Raw genomic sequence first — 16,135 nt, forward strand, 5'->3', positions numbered from 1 at the left:
AAAGCACCCCACATACGCCACAAGCCAATAATTCGAATCTTTGCTTCAGTTCAGGAAAACGTAAGCAGCAGCGCCGAGGAAGACCAGAGCCAGCGATGACTGGAGCTGAGAGCCAGCACCAGTGTTGGGGGGCGAGCTAGCGGTGGTAGAGGCGGGGGTAGAGGTAGCGCCTATTTAGGGATAACATGGTTAGAGGTTGTGCTTTGTTTCATGAATGGACTCCAAGAGAAAACTTACTGGTCCTAGCAGCGGTAGACGAAGAGTTGGCGGTGGAAGACGCGGTGGAAGATACATTGGCAGCAGTGGGACGAGCAGTGGTGGAGAGAGTGGACATGCTGGCGGTCGACGAGGCGGCAGTGGTGGAAGCGGCGGTGGTGGTGCCAGAAGCAGTGGTTGAGGCCAAACCGGTACCAACGATGTTGAACTGCTGCGAGTAGTTCTCGGGCTCGCCAGAAGTGTCCTTGATGCCGAAGGCATAGGTGCCAGACTTGAGCTGAGAAGCGTCCAGGGTGACAGTGGCCTTGCCGCCAGAGGCGTTGCCTAGTGAAGCACAATCATGTAAGCATCGGGCGTAGAAATTTGAAGTAGTTGGTATAATACTTACTGACGAGGGTTTCAACGGTCCTCAGGTTGGTGGAGGGACCATCCTTGAGGGAGATGGTGACGGGACCAGTGGCGCCGGACCAGGTGAGCTCGAAGGGCTTGCCGGCCTCAACAACGAAGTTGCTGTTGGTGAATTGGACACGAGCCTCGGCGATGGCAGCCAGGACGGCAACGCAAGCAGAAAGAGTGAACTTCATTTTGATGGTTGGTGGGTTGAATCGAGACTGAGCAATACTCGTAAAAGTTGAAGAAGCGACTTGAGGTGGAATGTTAGTAAGTTGTTGGACTGCGGAAAGATATCTCGCGGGGTTTGGGGCGTTGGGGCTGGAATGTGTGTAGACGAGTGGGATGTGTGAAACAAGGCAGCCTGATGGCTATTCTGGGGAGGATCTGAGCAGCATCTGACTTGCTGGAAGCTGGAAGCCCAGGCAAAGCTGTTGTCTGATACGGGCACGAGCTATGGGGGAGGGAAGCCTGCGAAGATGCCAACGATGGAAAAGAAACCAAATGCTTACCAGAAAGAAGTAATTACAAAATTATGTTGCTAAAAGAAGCTCGTAAAGTCTTGATGGAACGATCGTAATGAGTTGGGGGTGAAGAGTAAAGGAAAACAAACCGCGTACCGGGCAGATGGGGGAGGACAAGAGGTTTTATTTTCCCAGCTTGCCAATTTGCCTTTGCGCACCTGCCATACTCAGGGGAGAAGGAGCAGGGCCGGCCCTGACAACCACAACTTGACATGAAATGCGGTACTGTACGGTACGGGTACTCGCCCGGCGCATCTTTCCTTACCAGTGTCTACCAAGCGACAAGGTAGGTTGCTCCGTGACTTCCTTCTTGGTCCCGTAGGCGCCAAGCCACTTCCCAGAAACCCCTGTGGGCCTTGGTTTTTGCTTCCTTCCCGTGGGGTGGGCATCGATAATTTCCCAAATGACGAAAAGCGGGTCTCAATGTTCCCTGGGATTCGTCAGAATTGCCACTGCTTACAAGGGGGTGGCAGTCTTGACAAAAAGCCAAAAGGAGCAACACACCACCATCAAGAAGCATTTTGGCATTCAGGTTCTGGCCGACACGAGAAAATGCGCATTGCAGTGGCGGATCTGGACAACCTCTCCTCGGCATTTTCAAGTAATCTTGCAAGAACAAGCTCTCAACGGGCAGGGAGGCTTTAGCAGCATAAAAAAAGGCATAGTAGGTACGAACAGTCATCAGGTTATTGCATGGTCCGGCCCAAGCATCTTTCTGCTTGTCCTCGGTGCATCTGTGATCCATGGTGTGGACCCCATAATATTAACGATTGTGGATGCCGGTCAGGCTTGGAGAAGCGATGAGAGGGGCTGCAAGATTGGATTTCAGGGATGGGGACTGTTTGGATTTCATCTCCACGTCCGACGGACGGCTGGACCAACTAAATCTGGTCACTGAATCGCTGTTGACAGTAATATACCATAGTACCTAATAGCCGGCCCACAGGGCCACAGCTGCCAGCCCGAAATATGAGGTCCAGAAGCAACGATTCAGCACACTTTCGCACGCCAACGGCTCATCCGACCGTGCTGTACCTGCAGCCCGTTGACTTGTCATCCCAGCTAGTCTGGAACCTTAAATGAGATGCCAATCCATTGCATCTGCTAAAGGAGATTTTCTGCTGCTGCCGCACGGCGCACAGGCTCATAAACCCACCCACACCCCGAGGCATGCACGCCCCCGAGGGCACCGCATCTTTGGCTGTGAGTACACATGAGATGCCTGACAACCCCAAATTTTTCAAATCTGCCGCCCCCCTTTTTCTTTGCGCGGAGGTCGCCCGATAGCGTCCCCGGCGGTTTAAAGAAGGAATGTTACCAAATGAGTTAGTTTTGTGGGAGGAAATGCCGAGCGCAAGACTGTTTTATGCGCGCTTCATGCTGTCTTGAAGCGAAATAAATGAAGCGATTCATCGAATTGAATATGTGGCTCGGAGCAACCTCCCTAGGCAAGAACTGATCGACATTCACCCGACATGTCCTATGAGCCTGTCCCGGTCTATCGCTGTAGGGGCGCATGGGGCGTCGTTTCTTCTGCAGTGGCCATTGATCTGTCCTACCGAGGCGCCGTCCTCCAGATGAACTCCCAGGGGTCTAGAACCCAGAAATAAATCTGACATCATCTCGCCGGTCACAAATATTGTACTTGGTATCAAACAGCTACCGAATGTCTCTCGACGAATGAGATTCGATAAGGTAAGCTCTAGCCGAAAATGGTATTGAACTGGTCACAAAGCTCGTGATTTTGATTTCATGCAACCTTTTGTGTCGTACTGGTTCGAATTCTTGGCGTAATGGGTGCAAGTGAGCCAAGAAAGCACAGTCGTTTACCCCATGATGTAGTAGCAACCAGACGAGCACCCGAGCCGGGAGGAAAGCTACCAAGACTGTTCCAAGCTTGCGCACCACAATTATTTTGCCACCGTTAGCCGCGAGCTCCGATTCGGCTCTTACGGTAGCGAACACTGCACAACCCCCCGGCGTACGCCTTCCGTCTCTTCGGCCACCCAGCTGACCGTCGTGCCCGATGCCGTCATCCTGTCCACGAAGTCGTCCAACGAACCTCCAACACCAAAGTACAATCTTTTTGCCGCCACTATACTCGTCGCCTTCCCGCTCACCTGTTCCCTCTTTAGCACTTCCAGGAGAGTCTCGGCGAATGCGCCAAGCGCGAATGGGGAATATATGGTCTCGGCGCCAATGACTAGCGTGCTGGGGTTTGAATGCTCGGCGGCCGCTGGTGGAATAAGCCTATCGCTGTAGAGGAGTTCGACAAGCTCCGGCGACCACCCTCCCGATACAAAGGACAAATTGATATTTGAGGTCTCCAAGAAGGACCGGAAGGCGGCCTTCACCTCTTCGCTGAGCTCAAGCTCGCCCTCTTGTCCCTCGGAGGAGAGCGCATCCTGCACAAGTGTGCTATGTGCTTGTTGACTAAGTGCCCATGTGAGCACAAAATTTGGCAGTGTGACGAGGTATAGCACGGATGGGTTGTAGTCCGCCATGGTCAGCGACAGCGGAAACCTTTCTGGTGCAGCTCCAGTCTCGGCTGCCCATTGAAAGACGGCAAGAGACGGCAATGCAGTCCCGCACCCAAGCTGCCTCGAGAAGTCAGTCGGCATACTTAATGCGGTGACGGTCTGGTCCATGAACTCACCTCAATGATCTTCAGCGGCCCGTTGTTTAGTGCTAGGATGGGTGAGTGCGCATCTTGAGAAAGAACCTTGACCAGGTCGACGCTACTCTCCCAGCTCTTGAAGCCGCCCTCGTATATGCCGCTGCGGACATCATGCTTTCCCAATCCCGTGTCGTCATCACCACCAGTCCCAAGCTCGTCATCCTCCGCCGCCAGCTGGACGCGAACGTCGAATAACTCCCGCCTCGGCAGTTGGATCCTCTTCCCCTGTCCGAGATCGATGTCTAGAAGACTGTATACAATCTTTGACGGCAGACGCGAGAGCATATGGGCAACATCGTGGTGCTCTGCCCGCAGCTGTGGCTTACCCTCAACTGGGAACGCCCCCTTGTCTGCCGTGGCCTTCTCTGCTGGCGACGGGGATACAGCCTGAGTAGGCACCGCTTCCTCGCTGCCGGTGTTCTCTATATCGTCACCAGAAAAGGAAAAAGAGAAACCGCCTGCCATTGTCAGAGGGTGGAAAAAAGCGGGGTGCCGCTACACACAGTTCCCTTGTCAAAAAGATCCTATTTCCGCGGGGAAGTTTCGGTTCAGTTCATATCACTTCCAGGGAAGCCCTTTTGCCGAAAGATCTGTGGTTATCGACGCTGTGACGTGGTCGCACAATCAAGGTTTACGAAACGTTGTGTATCCTCCACTGCCGGCAGATGGGATGCAGCTATGCGCATGATGGTGGGGTTTGAAGTCTGGGTTTGTTTGTGCAAGTGCACTCCACTGCCAGTCAATTCGGGCTAAAATTTCAACGTTGCTTGACATGGATACCAAAAGCCGACTGTTGGCCAGGAATGTGGATGGAAAAACGAGCCCGAAAAATATGCATGTTGTATACATGGAGTTGCTTGTCTATCCTATAAGATTTGGAAACCCATGCCTTGATCTTGAGAGTACATATGTTACAACGCTCTTGGTGAGATTGGTTACCAAATACTACGCAATGGACAAGATACATCCATTCCACCACGTGACTCGATTGCATCTATGACTTGGTACTGTACCAGTCAACAAGCGACCCCCGAGGGATGGGGACAAACAACATTTCGTCCACAGTCTCGCTGCATCGCGTCCAGGCTGTCGGTAGTATATCGGGGTGGTAACATGATTACGGCGATTCCTGGCCCTCGCCTTCGCCGCCCTCCCGCCTTGATTTGATAGCCATCATCAGCTCGTATAGCTGGCCAACTTGCTGTTCTGTAATGGTTGTCAGTGTCAGGTTATCCACAAAGAGACTCAGAAAATACCCGAAAGTACGTCTAGAAGTCTTACCACTCAGTTTCTCAACCTTGGCCTGGTCTATCTTTTCTCCCAACCATGACTCTCCCTCCACCTGTTGGGCGTATAGTTGCCACTCGGTTAAAAAGCCGATCTTGTGCCACAAAGAGAACTCGTCAGCGGACACAGCCACCCCATCAAAAGTTTACCAGGCATTTAGAACATCCCGTCCGTCCATGTGACGACAGAGATCCCACTTACAAGATGTGCCGGGTTGTCAATGTTACGGTGGGCCCTGAACTCAGACTTGAGGTACTCGTCACCCAGTAGCCGCATCTCGGCAGGCAGATGCTTGCGGTGCGCCCTGAGCAGCCTTCGATACAGCGGAATCGGCGGCAGCAAGGCCAAGGGTGCCGGCCTCAGAGAGGACGATGCGGAAGAGCTGGCTGCCGCTGCCATGCGTCTCACCATGGAGGCCCTCATTTTTTTCCCCTTATTTTTTTCTTCTGCTTCTCAATGATTCACGGCTAACGTCGATCAACCAGAAGAGAGAACGATGGAAATGGGTTCTAGAATAATTCCGGGAGGGTAGAAGGAAAAATATACAGCAATGAAAAAAAAAATCCACTAAGATGGCAAATGATACAAGGACTGATGGAAACACGGAAGCGTATATTGGTTCGAGGTGAGACTGTCGCACACGGAGTGAGCCGATAAAAGACGAGAATGGTCGGCTATTTTTTACGGCTTGCGCCTACGGCCATGAGCACCACCCACCACAGGGGTCTCATTTCGAGGTCATACAGTGCGCTTTAGAATAGCTATACGGTACCAGCGAACACGTCCTGCTTTCTTCCACAGCCGCCCCCGATTGCAAAAACTATCCCCAGGGAAAAGAAAGACGTGTACAACACATCAGTCGGCATTTGTTGGCTATTTTTAGGTATCATCAAATCATTCTATAGAAAAAGTCTAGGTGTCATTTTATGCCATAAACCACACGACACCTAAGGTCACCCACTCCCATGTCACCATTTTCCTTCGAGGACCTCGGGAATCCACACAGATTGAATCACAGCCACCTTCTTTGCGTAGCTCTTTTGCGTGAAAACGTGCTCCAAAAACATGATGGCCTCTTTCTTCTGCCCATGCAGGCTGCTGGAAGGATGTATGGCCACGACGTGTTTGCCCTGCGACGTCACGTAGCTGAGGTCCGGTGCGAGCATGGCCGTGCTCGTGCAGAATCCCTTCATGAAGCACTTGGTGATTGTCTCTGCGGCCTCGGGCGACAGCGGCACGAACGGCTGTGGATCGGGCGGCGGCTTCTCGGTGAGCATGCCCTCGGACACGCACAGGGACCGCAGCTGCCGCCTGATGTTGAGAGCCTGGCGCATCGTGCGCAGGTTGATCTTGCGCTTCTTGCACCACTCGGTCCGGTCGCTGTTTTCTGCCGTGTACATCTGCATCGTCGTGAGATACACCATGAGGTCACCTTCACGGCGTCGGAGCTCCCGTCTGTACTCCTCTACCTCCTCGCGCGCCTCCTCGGATTGTAGCTGGTGGAATATATCGTCTCCACCGCTGATGCATGATATGATATCAATGACCTCCAAGAGACAGTCGTACGCTGGACTGGCAGCGGCCAAAAGCACGCGCCCAAGAGGCGCCGCAACGGGCAGCCGTGCCATCTTCTTGCCCAGTTCAGTAATAGCCCCCTCGTCGTCAATGGCGCCAAGGATGTTGAGTTGCACCATGGCTTTCTCCATGCGGGAGATCTTGGGGGTGTCCATCAATGGGAATGTAAGGAGATCATCCACACCACGTGCCATCATGATGAGCGCGGCCTCACGCACATTGTTTCTTAGGATCTCTGGCAGATCTGCGTCCCGCATTTCCTTGTACACATCCTCCGTGTAAAGTCTGTAACACTTTCCTGGCGCCTCACGACCTGCACGACCAGCTCTCTGGATCGCAGACGATTTGGAAATGGCATCCACGAGGAGCGACTCGAGCCCGAGGCTTGCTCTGTACTGTTTCATCTTTGATTTGCCAGTATCTATGACATAGCGCACGCCGGGGACGGTAACTGATGTCTCGGCAATGTTTGTGGCCAGCACAACTTTTCTTACACGCCCCTTGAGGGGCCTGAATGCGGTGTGCTGTGCCTCCATCGACAGCTGACCGAACAGCGGGAGGGCCTTGATTTTGGGCACATCCGACGCCAGCGTCGCGGCATACTCTTCAATGAGTCTCTGGATTTCTTCTATAGGCTCTTGGCCGTAAAGGAAGACGAGAATGTCTCCAGGTAGGGGCTCGCCACAGTGTATTTTGAAAACAGTCTTCACAACTTCATCTGCCAGTACTGGCACTGGTTTTGGCGAATGTATGATCTCGACAGGGAACTGTCGGCCTTCGATCTTGAGGGTTTGTTCCGCTTTTCCGTCCGACTCGGCCTTGGCCTTGCGGTCATCCTGGGGGATCGAGAAGAAATTCTCCAGGGTCTCAATATTGGCCGTAGCACTCATTGCCACAACCTTGAGAGGCAAACCGCCGCGCCCAGGCTTGTCCGGAGATAGTAACATCTGCTTCAAGAAACCGCACAATAAGTCGACGTCGATGCCTCGCTCGTGGACCTCATCAACGACGACGGCGCTATATTGCCGAAGACTCGGGTCGTGCAGTAGCTCTTGCAGCAGCATACCCTCGGTCAGAAACTTGATCTTGGTCCCCTTGGGAACATTGTGGTCGAAACGAACCGAGTATCCGACGAGTCCTTCTGCCGCACCAGGCTTCGCACCAGATGTGCCGCTGGGCTGCAAAGGGGTCCCGGCCTCCCTCGCCACGCGGTGTGCCAGCGTCGTTGCGGCGACCCGACGCGGCTGCGTGACGGCGATCATGCCGCCGACCTTGCGCTGCTCCTTTCTGCCGTTGGGGAGCGTCATGATGACCTGCCTCGGCCGGCACCATTCCTCATCTGCCAGGAACTGCGGGACCTGCGTACTTTTTCCGGAACCGGTCTCACCCACTAGAATGAGAACGTCATTCTTCCGCAGATGCTCACGGATGGCGCCCTGGTGTTGCCATATCGGCAGTGCCTTTCGTAAGGGCAAAAGCGAGGGGTCACCTTTCGCCTGGATGGGCTTTGAGGAGGCACCGCGTCCGGTCGCAGACTTTTTGCGACTCGGTACACTTAGTAATGAATCTTTGCTATCATCCTTCTGGGCGTTTTTTCCTGGAACAGCGTCCTTCTTTTTGCTTGCTGGTTCCTCGTCGTCATGCTTCACTTCCTTCTCTGTTCCTGGCGCCTCTTTAGTCTCTGCCTGCTTCGGCTTGGGCACACCATTGAGGAATCCATCCAACGAGATGGTTTTGTTGCCCGGGAGCCTGATTGCTGGCCCGGATTTGTCCTTTTTGCGCTTTTTTGAAATATGCGAGTCCATTTTTTCACTTATTTTTTGTTCTTGGTCATGATCGATCACAGATCTAGGTAGTCTTGGAGGCGGACAAGTTCAGTGGGTCCTTCAAGAATTTGTTTGGAACGCACAGACTCCACTCCTGTGTGGTACCATACCTCCACTGTATGCCAACCGCCTTTGCGACTACGGTAATTAGTATGCATGCAGGGCGACTGAGTTGTTTGCTCTCATGCACAGGTTAAATACGGTTGTGGACAGCATTAATAACTACCTAGGTAGGGAGGTAGACAGACGAACATATGATCCACTCATATAATAGAAGGATGGCAGTCGTTTGCAGCTGTCATCAATTTATTTCTAATTCTGATTAGGTATCTAACCATCAACACATCGCACCCCAGGAGAATTCATCGGTGGAGCTCCCTGGTCAGTGTAAGAAAGGATTCGGTAGGGAATCTGTCTGATTATGCACAAAATTTGAATACCCAATATGTCCTTAACCGCACAGCCAAAGACGATAAAAGACAAAAGCACCTCATGGCCATCCACGCGCATGCACCATCTACTAGTGTGCCCCTCCTCGGCCAGCAGCTTAACCCTTCTTGTAGATGCGGTCCAGCTGCTGCTTGTTCCTTTCGACACCGTCACTGACACCGTCGCTCTGTATGTTAGGTTAGCAGCAATTCTCTCACAGAAACTCGGAATATCTGTCGCCATAACTTGAGGCTTACCTTCGTCTGGAGCCTGCCAATGAGCTGGTTGGATTCCTCAATGCGCGGCGCAAAGTTTCTTGCAATTCTATTGAGCGTGGCCACACCCGCTTCCATCTGAGGCATGATACTGTTGTTGATCTCGTCCTCCTTCGCCCGGCGATCGGCACGCAGGGCCATGTTCTCAGGGTTGTCGTCCTCCTCGTCCGACTCGTCGAACACAAACTTGTTGTTGCTCGCCGCCTTCTCCGATGAAGACAGGCCGAGGGCCCGGCGGTTGGCCATGTTCGTCTCGATGTCCTTCAGGTCGCGCTCGTACTGAGCCTGCGACTCGTATGCATCCGCACGCGTGGCCTCACGAAGCTCTCGATCCTTCTGGGTATTCTCAAGATGCTTCCGCTCGCGTTGTTCCTGCTTGGACTTGGACATGAACGGATTCCCTGGGTTCCACAAACTGCGGTTGTAGTGCTTGAGCTCCTTGGTTCGCTCCTCTGCAGTCCGGTTGTGAATCCTGGCCAAGTCAAGGTTGCGTTCCGTGTTGCGGAGCCGCTCGTCCTGCTGTGCCATGTTTTGCATTGTGCCGTTGGCCGTCTCAATGGTGCTGTTGATGATGCCCAAGATTCTGTGTCCCGTATCAACAGTGGCATCTCTCTCCTGGTCAATTTGCCTTGCGAGGTCACGCTCTTCGAGCTTGATGCGTTCCTCTTCGGTAAGCTCCCGGTCCTCGCCGTAACCTCCGTATTTGTTTCCGGTCGACCCCTGGTTGCCTGCCCCGTAGCCGCCTGCCGAAGCACCATAGCCACCAGCGTTACCATTAGGACCGCGGGGCGCATTCTGCACTCGCTCCTTGCCTCCGCCAAACAGGGCCTCCTTGCCTGCCTGGTCGTCCATAGTGTCGGTCCGGCCAAGACCACCATAGCCACCGGGGCCGCGGCGACCGGCCGAAGAATCGTATCCACCACCGCCGCCGCCGCTGTTATCGTTGCCGTACCGGTTGGATGAGCCGTAGCCTCCCGAAGCCCCGTAGCGCTCGTTGCCGTAGCCCGACGACTGTTGCGGGGGCTGTTGCTGCTGCGATTGGTATGGAGGGGGAGCTGTGCTGGTCGAGCTCATCGAGTTCACCGAGTTCATCGAGTTCCCGCGTGCAGGGCCGCTAGGCAAACCCCCACGTGGTCCGCTCGGTAACCCACCGCCCGGCCCAGCAGGCAGTCCACCAGGCGCTCTGACCTGGGACTTGGGGGCGGCATTCGGATAGGCAGCATAGGGATCGTTCGCCGGTTCTTGGGCATACGGGTTGTCGGTTGGAGGTTTGGGACTCTTGTCCTTACGCCCTAAGAATTTCTTCATGGTGACAGACCTTGTCGACGAGCGTGCCCTCGAGGCGTGAGATAGAAACGAACCAGCGTCAGCGTCGTCAAGCGAGTAAAGTGTTGTCAATTAAACCTCAAAGGACAAATAGACAGTATCACTAGAAGTGAGGTGGAAATGTTCAAGAAAAAAGTTCGAGGCTTGGTCGAGATGTTGAAGGAAAAAGAAAAGGCAAAATGGCCCTTGGCATCCCTTTGTTGCAAGTTGAATCGTCGCTTGTTTGAGGATTGAGGGGACAAACGCTGTGTGGAGCGACCGCTTTAAGTGCGAGGGGCCATCCTAGGTGCCTTGCCTGTCAGCTGCACTACTGCCGGCTTGGGTATTTGCGGAGGCAGCCTGAACCAGGAGTGCTTCGCCTCAATACTGACGCCACACCGTTGCAACATTGTAAGTCTCGTTGATTTCTTTTTTTTTATCAATCCTTTGTTCATTCTGAATTTCCCCAGCTTGTTCTAAGGTGGTTGTAACATTTCCTTGTAGATTTCCTACCTACATTAGGTTGGGAGCATTGGCGAAACTTGACATGGCCTCAAGATATTCGATTCCCTGTTGCTGCAGTGGCTGGATGTGCATTGTGCCACAGGACGGGCAACGTCACCCCGAACTTACTGGCTCTTACTACATGTACATGGTATGTCCACGATGGGAAAGACCCTGAACAGCCAAGCTGAACTGGATCATCTGACTCCATCGACCCAAGGTCGAGGTCGCAAGTATTGCAGATCAACAACAATCCGTCTGTCACTTCTAATAAGGTAGCTGGGGAGGATATTAGCTCAAAAAATGGCTGGGCGCAGTACTGTAGGCCTGGAGAAATGGAATGCTGAACATGGTAGGTAGCCTAAGGTACCGAAGACATGGTGACAGATTTTAATTTCGAATAGTGTTTCCACTGTAGAACTCGAGCGCGAGGTTTGCCTGACACCATCCATAAAGGTGCCTGACGTAGCATTGGTCAAAGGGTGGAGAGAAGGACCCGCCGTGACTCCACCTCGACACGAGAGACAGCAAGCAGCAAAAGGTGGTGTAGTGTAATAACAGTCACTCCGCTACTTGCGACTCTACTCGACTTTAATTAGTCACACCACACGTAGCGTCGAGAGGCAAGAAGCAGCTTCGTCTTCCACCGACATAAAGCAAAAAAAAAAAAAAAAATACATCCCTTGACAAACTGGCCAAGCATTTTCTCTCATTGACTCTGAAGAGAATGCTCAACATTATCAAGGTCACCTTGTAAAGCTGTTATCTTTGTGACAGTTGCTTTCCCATCATCAAAGAGACCAATTTTTTGCACCCAACTCGACTTAAAAACTCAAGCAGGCCTTACTTTATCATCTGCCTTTGAGCAGGGTATATTCTTCGCCCCTGGGAATCACAATGATCCCGAGATTACGTATATCTCAGCACCTCTTTATGTCTTTGGGCGATGCAATAACATTATCGCGGCATCAACACTGAGCGACCTCGAATCATCTATTATCTACAGTACCTACAGTAGCTAGCACTTCCCAGCCAGTTTGCTGCCTCCCTTGAGAGAGCAAGGAGCTGTCAACAAGCCGTCAACGCCGGGTTTATTGCGAGTCTTGAACTCAAGACACCGCATCATTGTCCAGCCTCAACCATGTCAGTCTTCACGTACGACCCTGACCCGCCGCGGGTTTCGTCTCCCTGGCTCCAGTCCGCAGATCCGGGGAAATCGCGCGAGTCTTCGCCGGTCCCCGCCGGCCCCACTGCATCGGGACTCCTCTCGGATTATGGGGTTACTAAGCTGGAAGCTGAACCTCAGGAAGGACCGACGGAGTATAAATTGCATCTACTCCTTCGGCAGAGGCGCAAGTTCCGGTACATGAGTACTACGAACCGTGTTGCCGGTTCCCAGCTGCCTCGGCCAACTCCCGCTGAACCAAAGGCGCTCAGGCATCGTGCTACTAGTGTTTCTACTTCTACCCAGACACGCCAGGCACGTCTACTGCAACTGACAACCCAGCTCTTCTGGAGGTTGCGTCAGTCTTCGCCTTATCATGCCTCAACCAGCCAGGAGGTGGTGATCCCACAGCTTGCAGACGACTTTACTTCTTCAACTGTCTCGATCAAGCCTGGGAAACCCCTTCCGGGCCTTGAGGAATCCAGGGGTGCCTTGTACGAGATTGGCGTGGCTGACGACGGTACCCTCGTCGGACTGACCAAGGATGAGTTGGACGAAAGTTTCACCAACCTACGAATTATGGCTGCTAGCTTAGGATGCGTGGTTGAGATTCTGAGGCGTGTTGTTGTGGGTGAGTGTGAATGGGTGGATGATACACCATCTAAAGTCGCTCACCGAGAGGACCTATGGGTCGCCGAAGCTCTCGTGACTCCAAACAAAGGTTCTACCGAGCGCATCGAGGGCAATGGCAACTCCAACAGTTCTACTCATCAGGGTGCGGCCAAGTTGGATCCCACACCAAGCGATGGCCCATCAGCTACCGAACAGCTGAGAGTGACGCTAACAGGGCCAACAACCTCTGGTAAGTCGACCTTGCTTGGCACATTATCCACCGGTACACTGGACAATGGCCATGGCAAAAGTAGACTCAGCTTGTTGCGGCACCGGCACGAGCTTGCATCAGGCGTCACCAGCTCAGTGGCCCAAGAGCTTATTGGCTACAGAGACAATGAAGTCATCAACTATGATAATGGGAATATCGAGTCCTGGATTGGGATTCACGATTTCACCGGAGACGGGCGCCTAGTATTCGTGTCCGATTCCGCCGGCCACCCACGGTACCGGCGAACAATCCTTCGCGGGGTCGTGGGGTGGGCACCTCACTGGACTCTACTCTGCTTGGCCGCGGACGATGATGAGGGTGTTTCCACCATCTCTGGTCTGAATATGCCGACCCAAGATGGAACTGATTGCCCGACGAGTGGAATCGATTTGGCACGAGCGCACCTTGAGCTCTGCCTTAAGCTTGAGCTACCCCTAGCCATCGTCATCACCAAAGTTGATAAAGGCACCAAACCCGGTCTACAAAAGATACTGAGCAAAGTTCTCACTAGCATCAAGCAAGCAAACAGGTCTCCTCGACTCCTTCACCCAGGGCGGTCCAGCAACCTCGACACTGCTCAAATATCCGACGAGGACTTGGATAGCGTGAAGAAAGCCATGGGGCCAATGTTTGCTAGTGGTGACTTGCTCGGTACCGTCCCTATCGTGTTGACTAGCGCGGTGAACGGCACCGGCATTGGGCTGGTTCATGCACTATTGAAAACTCTGCCATTGCCTGCTGCACCTACCTCCCAGGATTTGACTGGGCCAGCCTTGAATCCGGAACAACCCGCGAGTCTATTTCACATTGAGGTCGAGTTCAGCCTACCGGCGTCCCACGCATCTCTAGGTGGAAGCGCGAACGACCAAGCGGACCTGGGAACCGTTGTTGCAGGTTATCTTCGGTTTGGAACCATATCGGTTGGAGATCAGGTCGTCCTTGGCCCCTTCCCATCGGATGAGGATGACAGCAAAGGCTGTGCTCCGCCGGAAGGCCGACATTCGCCTGCCAGCTATGGAATATCTTTGACCCATCCTTCGGCTACGGAATTGAGCCGCTTCGCGACGCGCACTCCCGTTTCGGCGTCCACAATCAAGGGAGAGTGGCATACCGCCCACGTCGTGAGTCTGCGCAACTTACGCCTTCCTGTCCTCAAGCTCGAAGGAGGGCAAGCTGGCACTGTTGGGCTTGTCATCGACCCGCCGAAGGAACCCCGGATGGATGACAGCCTGTTTGAAACAGTGCCTCCAGCTCCTCCTAAGATCAGGAAAGGGATGGTATTGGCCATCCCGAGCAAGCACATGCTCGACGGAAACATCTCGTTGCAGGCCGCCAGTGGCCTGACTGCGGTCTTTCCTGGTCCAGAAGCAGCCTCTCTTTCTGCCGGTAACCTAGTAAACATTTACGTTGCTAGTGTCCGGGCCACAGCAAGGGTTTTGCGGGTTTATGGAACGTCTGGAAGCGTAGGCCCCTACGGCAGTGCATCGCCTCACGAAGACGAGGATGATGTCTTTGGTTTCAATAATGGGCATGATGAGATGGAGACGCAAGGTGACCAGCCTTCAGCCCACAAAAACGTAGAGGTTCGCCTCGAGTTGCTGAACAATAGAGAGTGGATCGAGCTTGGCTCACGCATTGTGATTCTGGAGGGAAGTCGGCCTGAAAGCTCTGGCCTGGAGGGGTTTGTAGGTACCGTGGTGGAAGTGGTGGATTAGCATATGTCAAGATCGGGCTTTTCTGTTTGCTGGCTCTGTAGCAGCTATAATCGTGTTGAGAACCAGCGAGGAAGAGACGAGCGGGTAGAGGCGGCACACGTGGCATTGGGCAGTCGGACGACGTACGTAGCCAGCAGTTGAGGGATTCCATAGACTTTTTTTTTTCCTTTTCGTCAAAACACGTGTTTGCTTTTGCTCCAAGGTTACCCTCCACGTCTGCAAAAACACAGATTGTGTAACAGGACTGATTCAAGAAATACCCCCGGATTTAGATTCTATATTCCGTTCCGCCCAAAACGCCTTGACTCCCAAGCAATGCAAATACTGAAGCAAGCGGCTTTTTCCTGAACCCTCTCAAGCCCTAACAAGGCCATAAAATAGCGTCCACGTCAAAATGAAACCCGCTAGCCCGCCAAACAAACCGCCTGTCCAAAGCTCAAAGGGGCCTTTAAAGTATCGACTGGAATCGAGGAAGCCCTTGCCGGCGGATAATGAAGTGGGGGCGACGCGGAAGACGTAGAATATTGCAGTCGTGAGGAAGCTGAAGATCACGTAGAATAGGAACCCGGAATACGATTCGAGCCCGAGGATTCCAGCGGCGACTCCGAACAAGGATGCGGTCAGGGTTTGGACGTTGGAGACGATCTATTTACAGTTGTTGTTTTTGTTTTTGCGTCCGGTTCATGTTAGTTTTTATTGCAAAATGTCGGCATTATTACGAGGAGGGTGAGGCAAGGTCAGCCGTTTGATTTGGGCTAGCGGCCGGGCGCAAACTGAGAAAAAGGTCACCCAAACGAACCTTGGTGTTGTGCATCACCGACTCCTGCACAATTGGTGCGATCTGATAGTCGCGCTCCGAAGGCATCTTGAAAAGCGCTGATGTTTCGACTACTCTGTCTGTGTATTCGGTGCTCGGCGAGAGCTTCGGGAGCGTCGGGAGCGTCGGGAGCGTCGTTCGTTGGGAAAGAGGCGCAATTTCGCGAAGTCAATGCACTCCAAGTTGCGCAGTCGTCACTTTGTCCAGGGGCCACTTTGTACTGTAGGTAGGTACTGTATGATATTGTGTTTGGTTTCTATCGGGCCCCACAAAAGTGAGGAGCACCCCAGATTGCTGCGATACCACAGAATGCTTACTTAATACGGATAATATGGAAGGTACATTGAGGTGGGTTTTGTTGGAGGGGGGGAAAGGAGAGTCAATCATCAATCAAGGGGTGGGACAGAGCAATTTACTCTCGAGTCGGTCACACGTGAAAGATGCATAGCACGATGGAAAGGGTCACAAACTCGTCTTCGGATCCCCACAAGCATTTGAGATTTGAGGCGTTCCTCTAAAAATAGAGTCCTTACTAAGTACCTACTCT

At 53.1% G+C, this 16,135-nt stretch overlaps 9 protein-coding genes across 9 annotated transcripts; 2 read left to right on the plus strand and 7 right to left on the minus strand.

Moving 5' to 3' along the window:
• Window positions 1-45: 45 nt before the first annotated feature.
• On the minus strand, window positions 46-800 carry MGG_00527 (uncharacterized protein; the record flags this gene model as incomplete). The annotated part of the gene is made up of 3 exons (XM_003718481.1): window positions 46-170; window positions 238-540; window positions 605-800. 3 exons carry the CDS (start codon window positions 798-800, stop codon window positions 46-48), a joined length of 624 nt encoding a protein of 207 aa, XP_003718529.1.
• A 591-nt stretch (window positions 801-1,391) lies between these two features.
• Window positions 1,392-1,876, minus strand: MGG_17435 (uncharacterized protein; the record flags this gene model as incomplete). Its single annotated transcript, XM_003718482.1, has 2 exons — window positions 1,392-1,549; window positions 1,635-1,876. Coding segments are annotated over 2 exons (400 nt in total), but the record flags the coding sequence as incomplete, so codon positions are not given.
• Window positions 1,877-1,886: 10 nt separating this feature from the next.
• Window positions 1,887-4,708, minus strand: MGG_17436 (uncharacterized protein). Its single transcript, XM_003718483.1, has 2 exons — window positions 3,787-4,708; window positions 1,887-3,727 (listed from the first exon to the last, which is right to left on the minus strand). Exons 1-2 carry the CDS (start codon window positions 4,270-4,272, stop codon window positions 3,080-3,082), a joined length of 1,134 nt encoding a protein of 377 aa, XP_003718531.1. The 5' UTR covers window positions 4,273-4,708; the 3' UTR covers window positions 1,887-3,079.
• Window positions 4,648-5,784, minus strand: MGG_17437 (uncharacterized protein). The gene is made up of 3 exons (XM_003718484.1): window positions 5,296-5,784; window positions 5,089-5,188; window positions 4,648-5,013 (listed from the first exon to the last, which is right to left on the minus strand). Exons 1-3 carry the CDS (start codon window positions 5,515-5,517, stop codon window positions 4,925-4,927), a joined length of 411 nt encoding a protein of 136 aa, XP_003718532.1. The 5' UTR covers window positions 5,518-5,784; the 3' UTR covers window positions 4,648-4,924.
• Window positions 5,785-5,925: 141 nt separating this feature from the next.
• MGG_00523 (pre-mRNA-splicing factor ATP-dependent RNA helicase PRP2) lies at window positions 5,926-8,508 on the minus strand. The gene has a single exon (XM_003718485.1). The coding sequence runs from the start codon at window positions 8,472-8,474 to the stop codon at window positions 6,063-6,065; it is 2,412 nt and encodes an 803-aa protein (XP_003718533.1). The 5' UTR covers window positions 8,475-8,508; the 3' UTR covers window positions 5,926-6,062.
• Window positions 8,509-8,753: 245 nt separating this feature from the next.
• MGG_00522 (uncharacterized protein) lies at window positions 8,754-10,818 on the minus strand. The gene is made up of 2 exons (XM_003718486.1): window positions 9,182-10,818; window positions 8,754-9,111 (listed from the first exon to the last, which is right to left on the minus strand). The coding sequence occupies exons 1-2, from the start codon at window positions 10,505-10,507 to the stop codon at window positions 9,043-9,045; spliced, it is 1,395 nt and encodes a 464-aa protein (XP_003718534.1). The 5' UTR covers window positions 10,508-10,818; the 3' UTR covers window positions 8,754-9,042.
• A 493-nt stretch (window positions 10,819-11,311) lies between these two features.
• On the plus strand, window positions 11,312-11,563 carry MGG_17438 (uncharacterized protein; the record flags this gene model as incomplete). The annotated part of the gene is made up of 2 exons (XM_003718487.1): window positions 11,312-11,360; window positions 11,427-11,563. The coding sequence occupies 2 exons, from the start codon at window positions 11,312-11,314 to the stop codon at window positions 11,561-11,563; spliced, it is 186 nt and encodes a 61-aa protein (XP_003718535.1).
• A 24-nt stretch (window positions 11,564-11,587) lies between these two features.
• MGG_00521 (uncharacterized protein) lies at window positions 11,588-15,072 on the plus strand. The gene has a single exon (XM_003718488.1). It carries the CDS (start codon window positions 12,150-12,152, stop codon window positions 14,769-14,771), a length of 2,622 nt encoding a protein of 873 aa, XP_003718536.1. The 5' UTR covers window positions 11,588-12,149; the 3' UTR covers window positions 14,772-15,072.
• On the minus strand, window positions 14,861-16,022 carry MGG_00520 (uncharacterized protein). Its single transcript, XM_003718489.1, has 2 exons — window positions 15,571-16,022; window positions 14,861-15,416 (listed from the first exon to the last, which is right to left on the minus strand). Exons 1-2 carry the CDS (start codon window positions 15,634-15,636, stop codon window positions 15,126-15,128), a joined length of 357 nt encoding a protein of 118 aa, XP_003718537.1. The 5' UTR covers window positions 15,637-16,022; the 3' UTR covers window positions 14,861-15,125.
• Window positions 16,023-16,135: the final 113 nt, after the last annotated feature.

The sequence above is a fragment of the Pyricularia oryzae genome, chromosome 5, assembly GCF_000002495.2.
Source record: "Pyricularia oryzae 70-15 chromosome 5, whole genome shotgun sequence".
Taxonomy (NCBI): Eukaryota; Fungi; Ascomycota; class Sordariomycetes; order Magnaporthales; family Pyriculariaceae; genus Pyricularia; species Pyricularia oryzae.

Bases quoted from the DNA above. Each gene is read 5' to 3' on its own strand.
- MGG_00520 (XM_003718489.1), bottom strand. From the start codon at position 15,636: ATGCCTTCGGAGCGCGACTATCAGATCGCACCAATTGTGCAGGAGTCG. The intron at 15,417-15,570 runs GTTCGTTTGGGT...AACTGTAAATAG, and splicing joins CGGTGATGCACAACACCAAG to ATCGTCTCCAACGTCCAAAC.
- MGG_17436 (XM_003718483.1), bottom strand. From the start codon at position 4,272: ATGGCAGGCGGTTTCTCTTTTTCCTTTTCTGGTGACGATATAGAGAAC. The intron at 3,728-3,786 runs GTGAGTTCATGG...TTCTCGAGGCAG, and splicing joins GGCCGCTGAAGATCATTGAG to CTTGGGTGCGGGACTGCATT.
- MGG_00521 (XM_003718488.1), top strand. From the start codon at position 12,150: ATGTCAGTCTTCACGTACGACCCTGACCCGCCGCGGGTTTCGTCTCCC.
- MGG_17437 (XM_003718484.1), bottom strand. From the start codon at position 5,517: ATGAGGGCCTCCATGGTGAGACGCATGGCAGCGGCAGCCAGCTCTTCC. The intron at 5,189-5,295 runs GTAAGTGGGATC...TTGTGGCACAAG, and splicing joins TTGACAACCCGGCACATCTT to ATCGGCTTTTTAACCGAGTG. The intron at 5,014-5,088 runs GTAAGACTTCTA...CAACCATTACAG, and splicing joins CAAGGTTGAGAAACTGAGTG to AACAGCAAGTTGGCCAGCTA.
- MGG_00522 (XM_003718486.1), bottom strand. From the start codon at position 10,507: ATGAAGAAATTCTTAGGGCGTAAGGACAAGAGTCCCAAACCTCCAACC. The intron at 9,112-9,181 runs GTAAGCCTCAAG...CCTAACATACAG, and splicing joins TTGGCAGGCTCCAGACGAAG to AGCGACGGTGTCAGTGACGG.
- MGG_00523 (XM_003718485.1), bottom strand. From the start codon at position 8,474: ATGGACTCGCATATTTCAAAAAAGCGCAAAAAGGACAAATCCGGGCCA.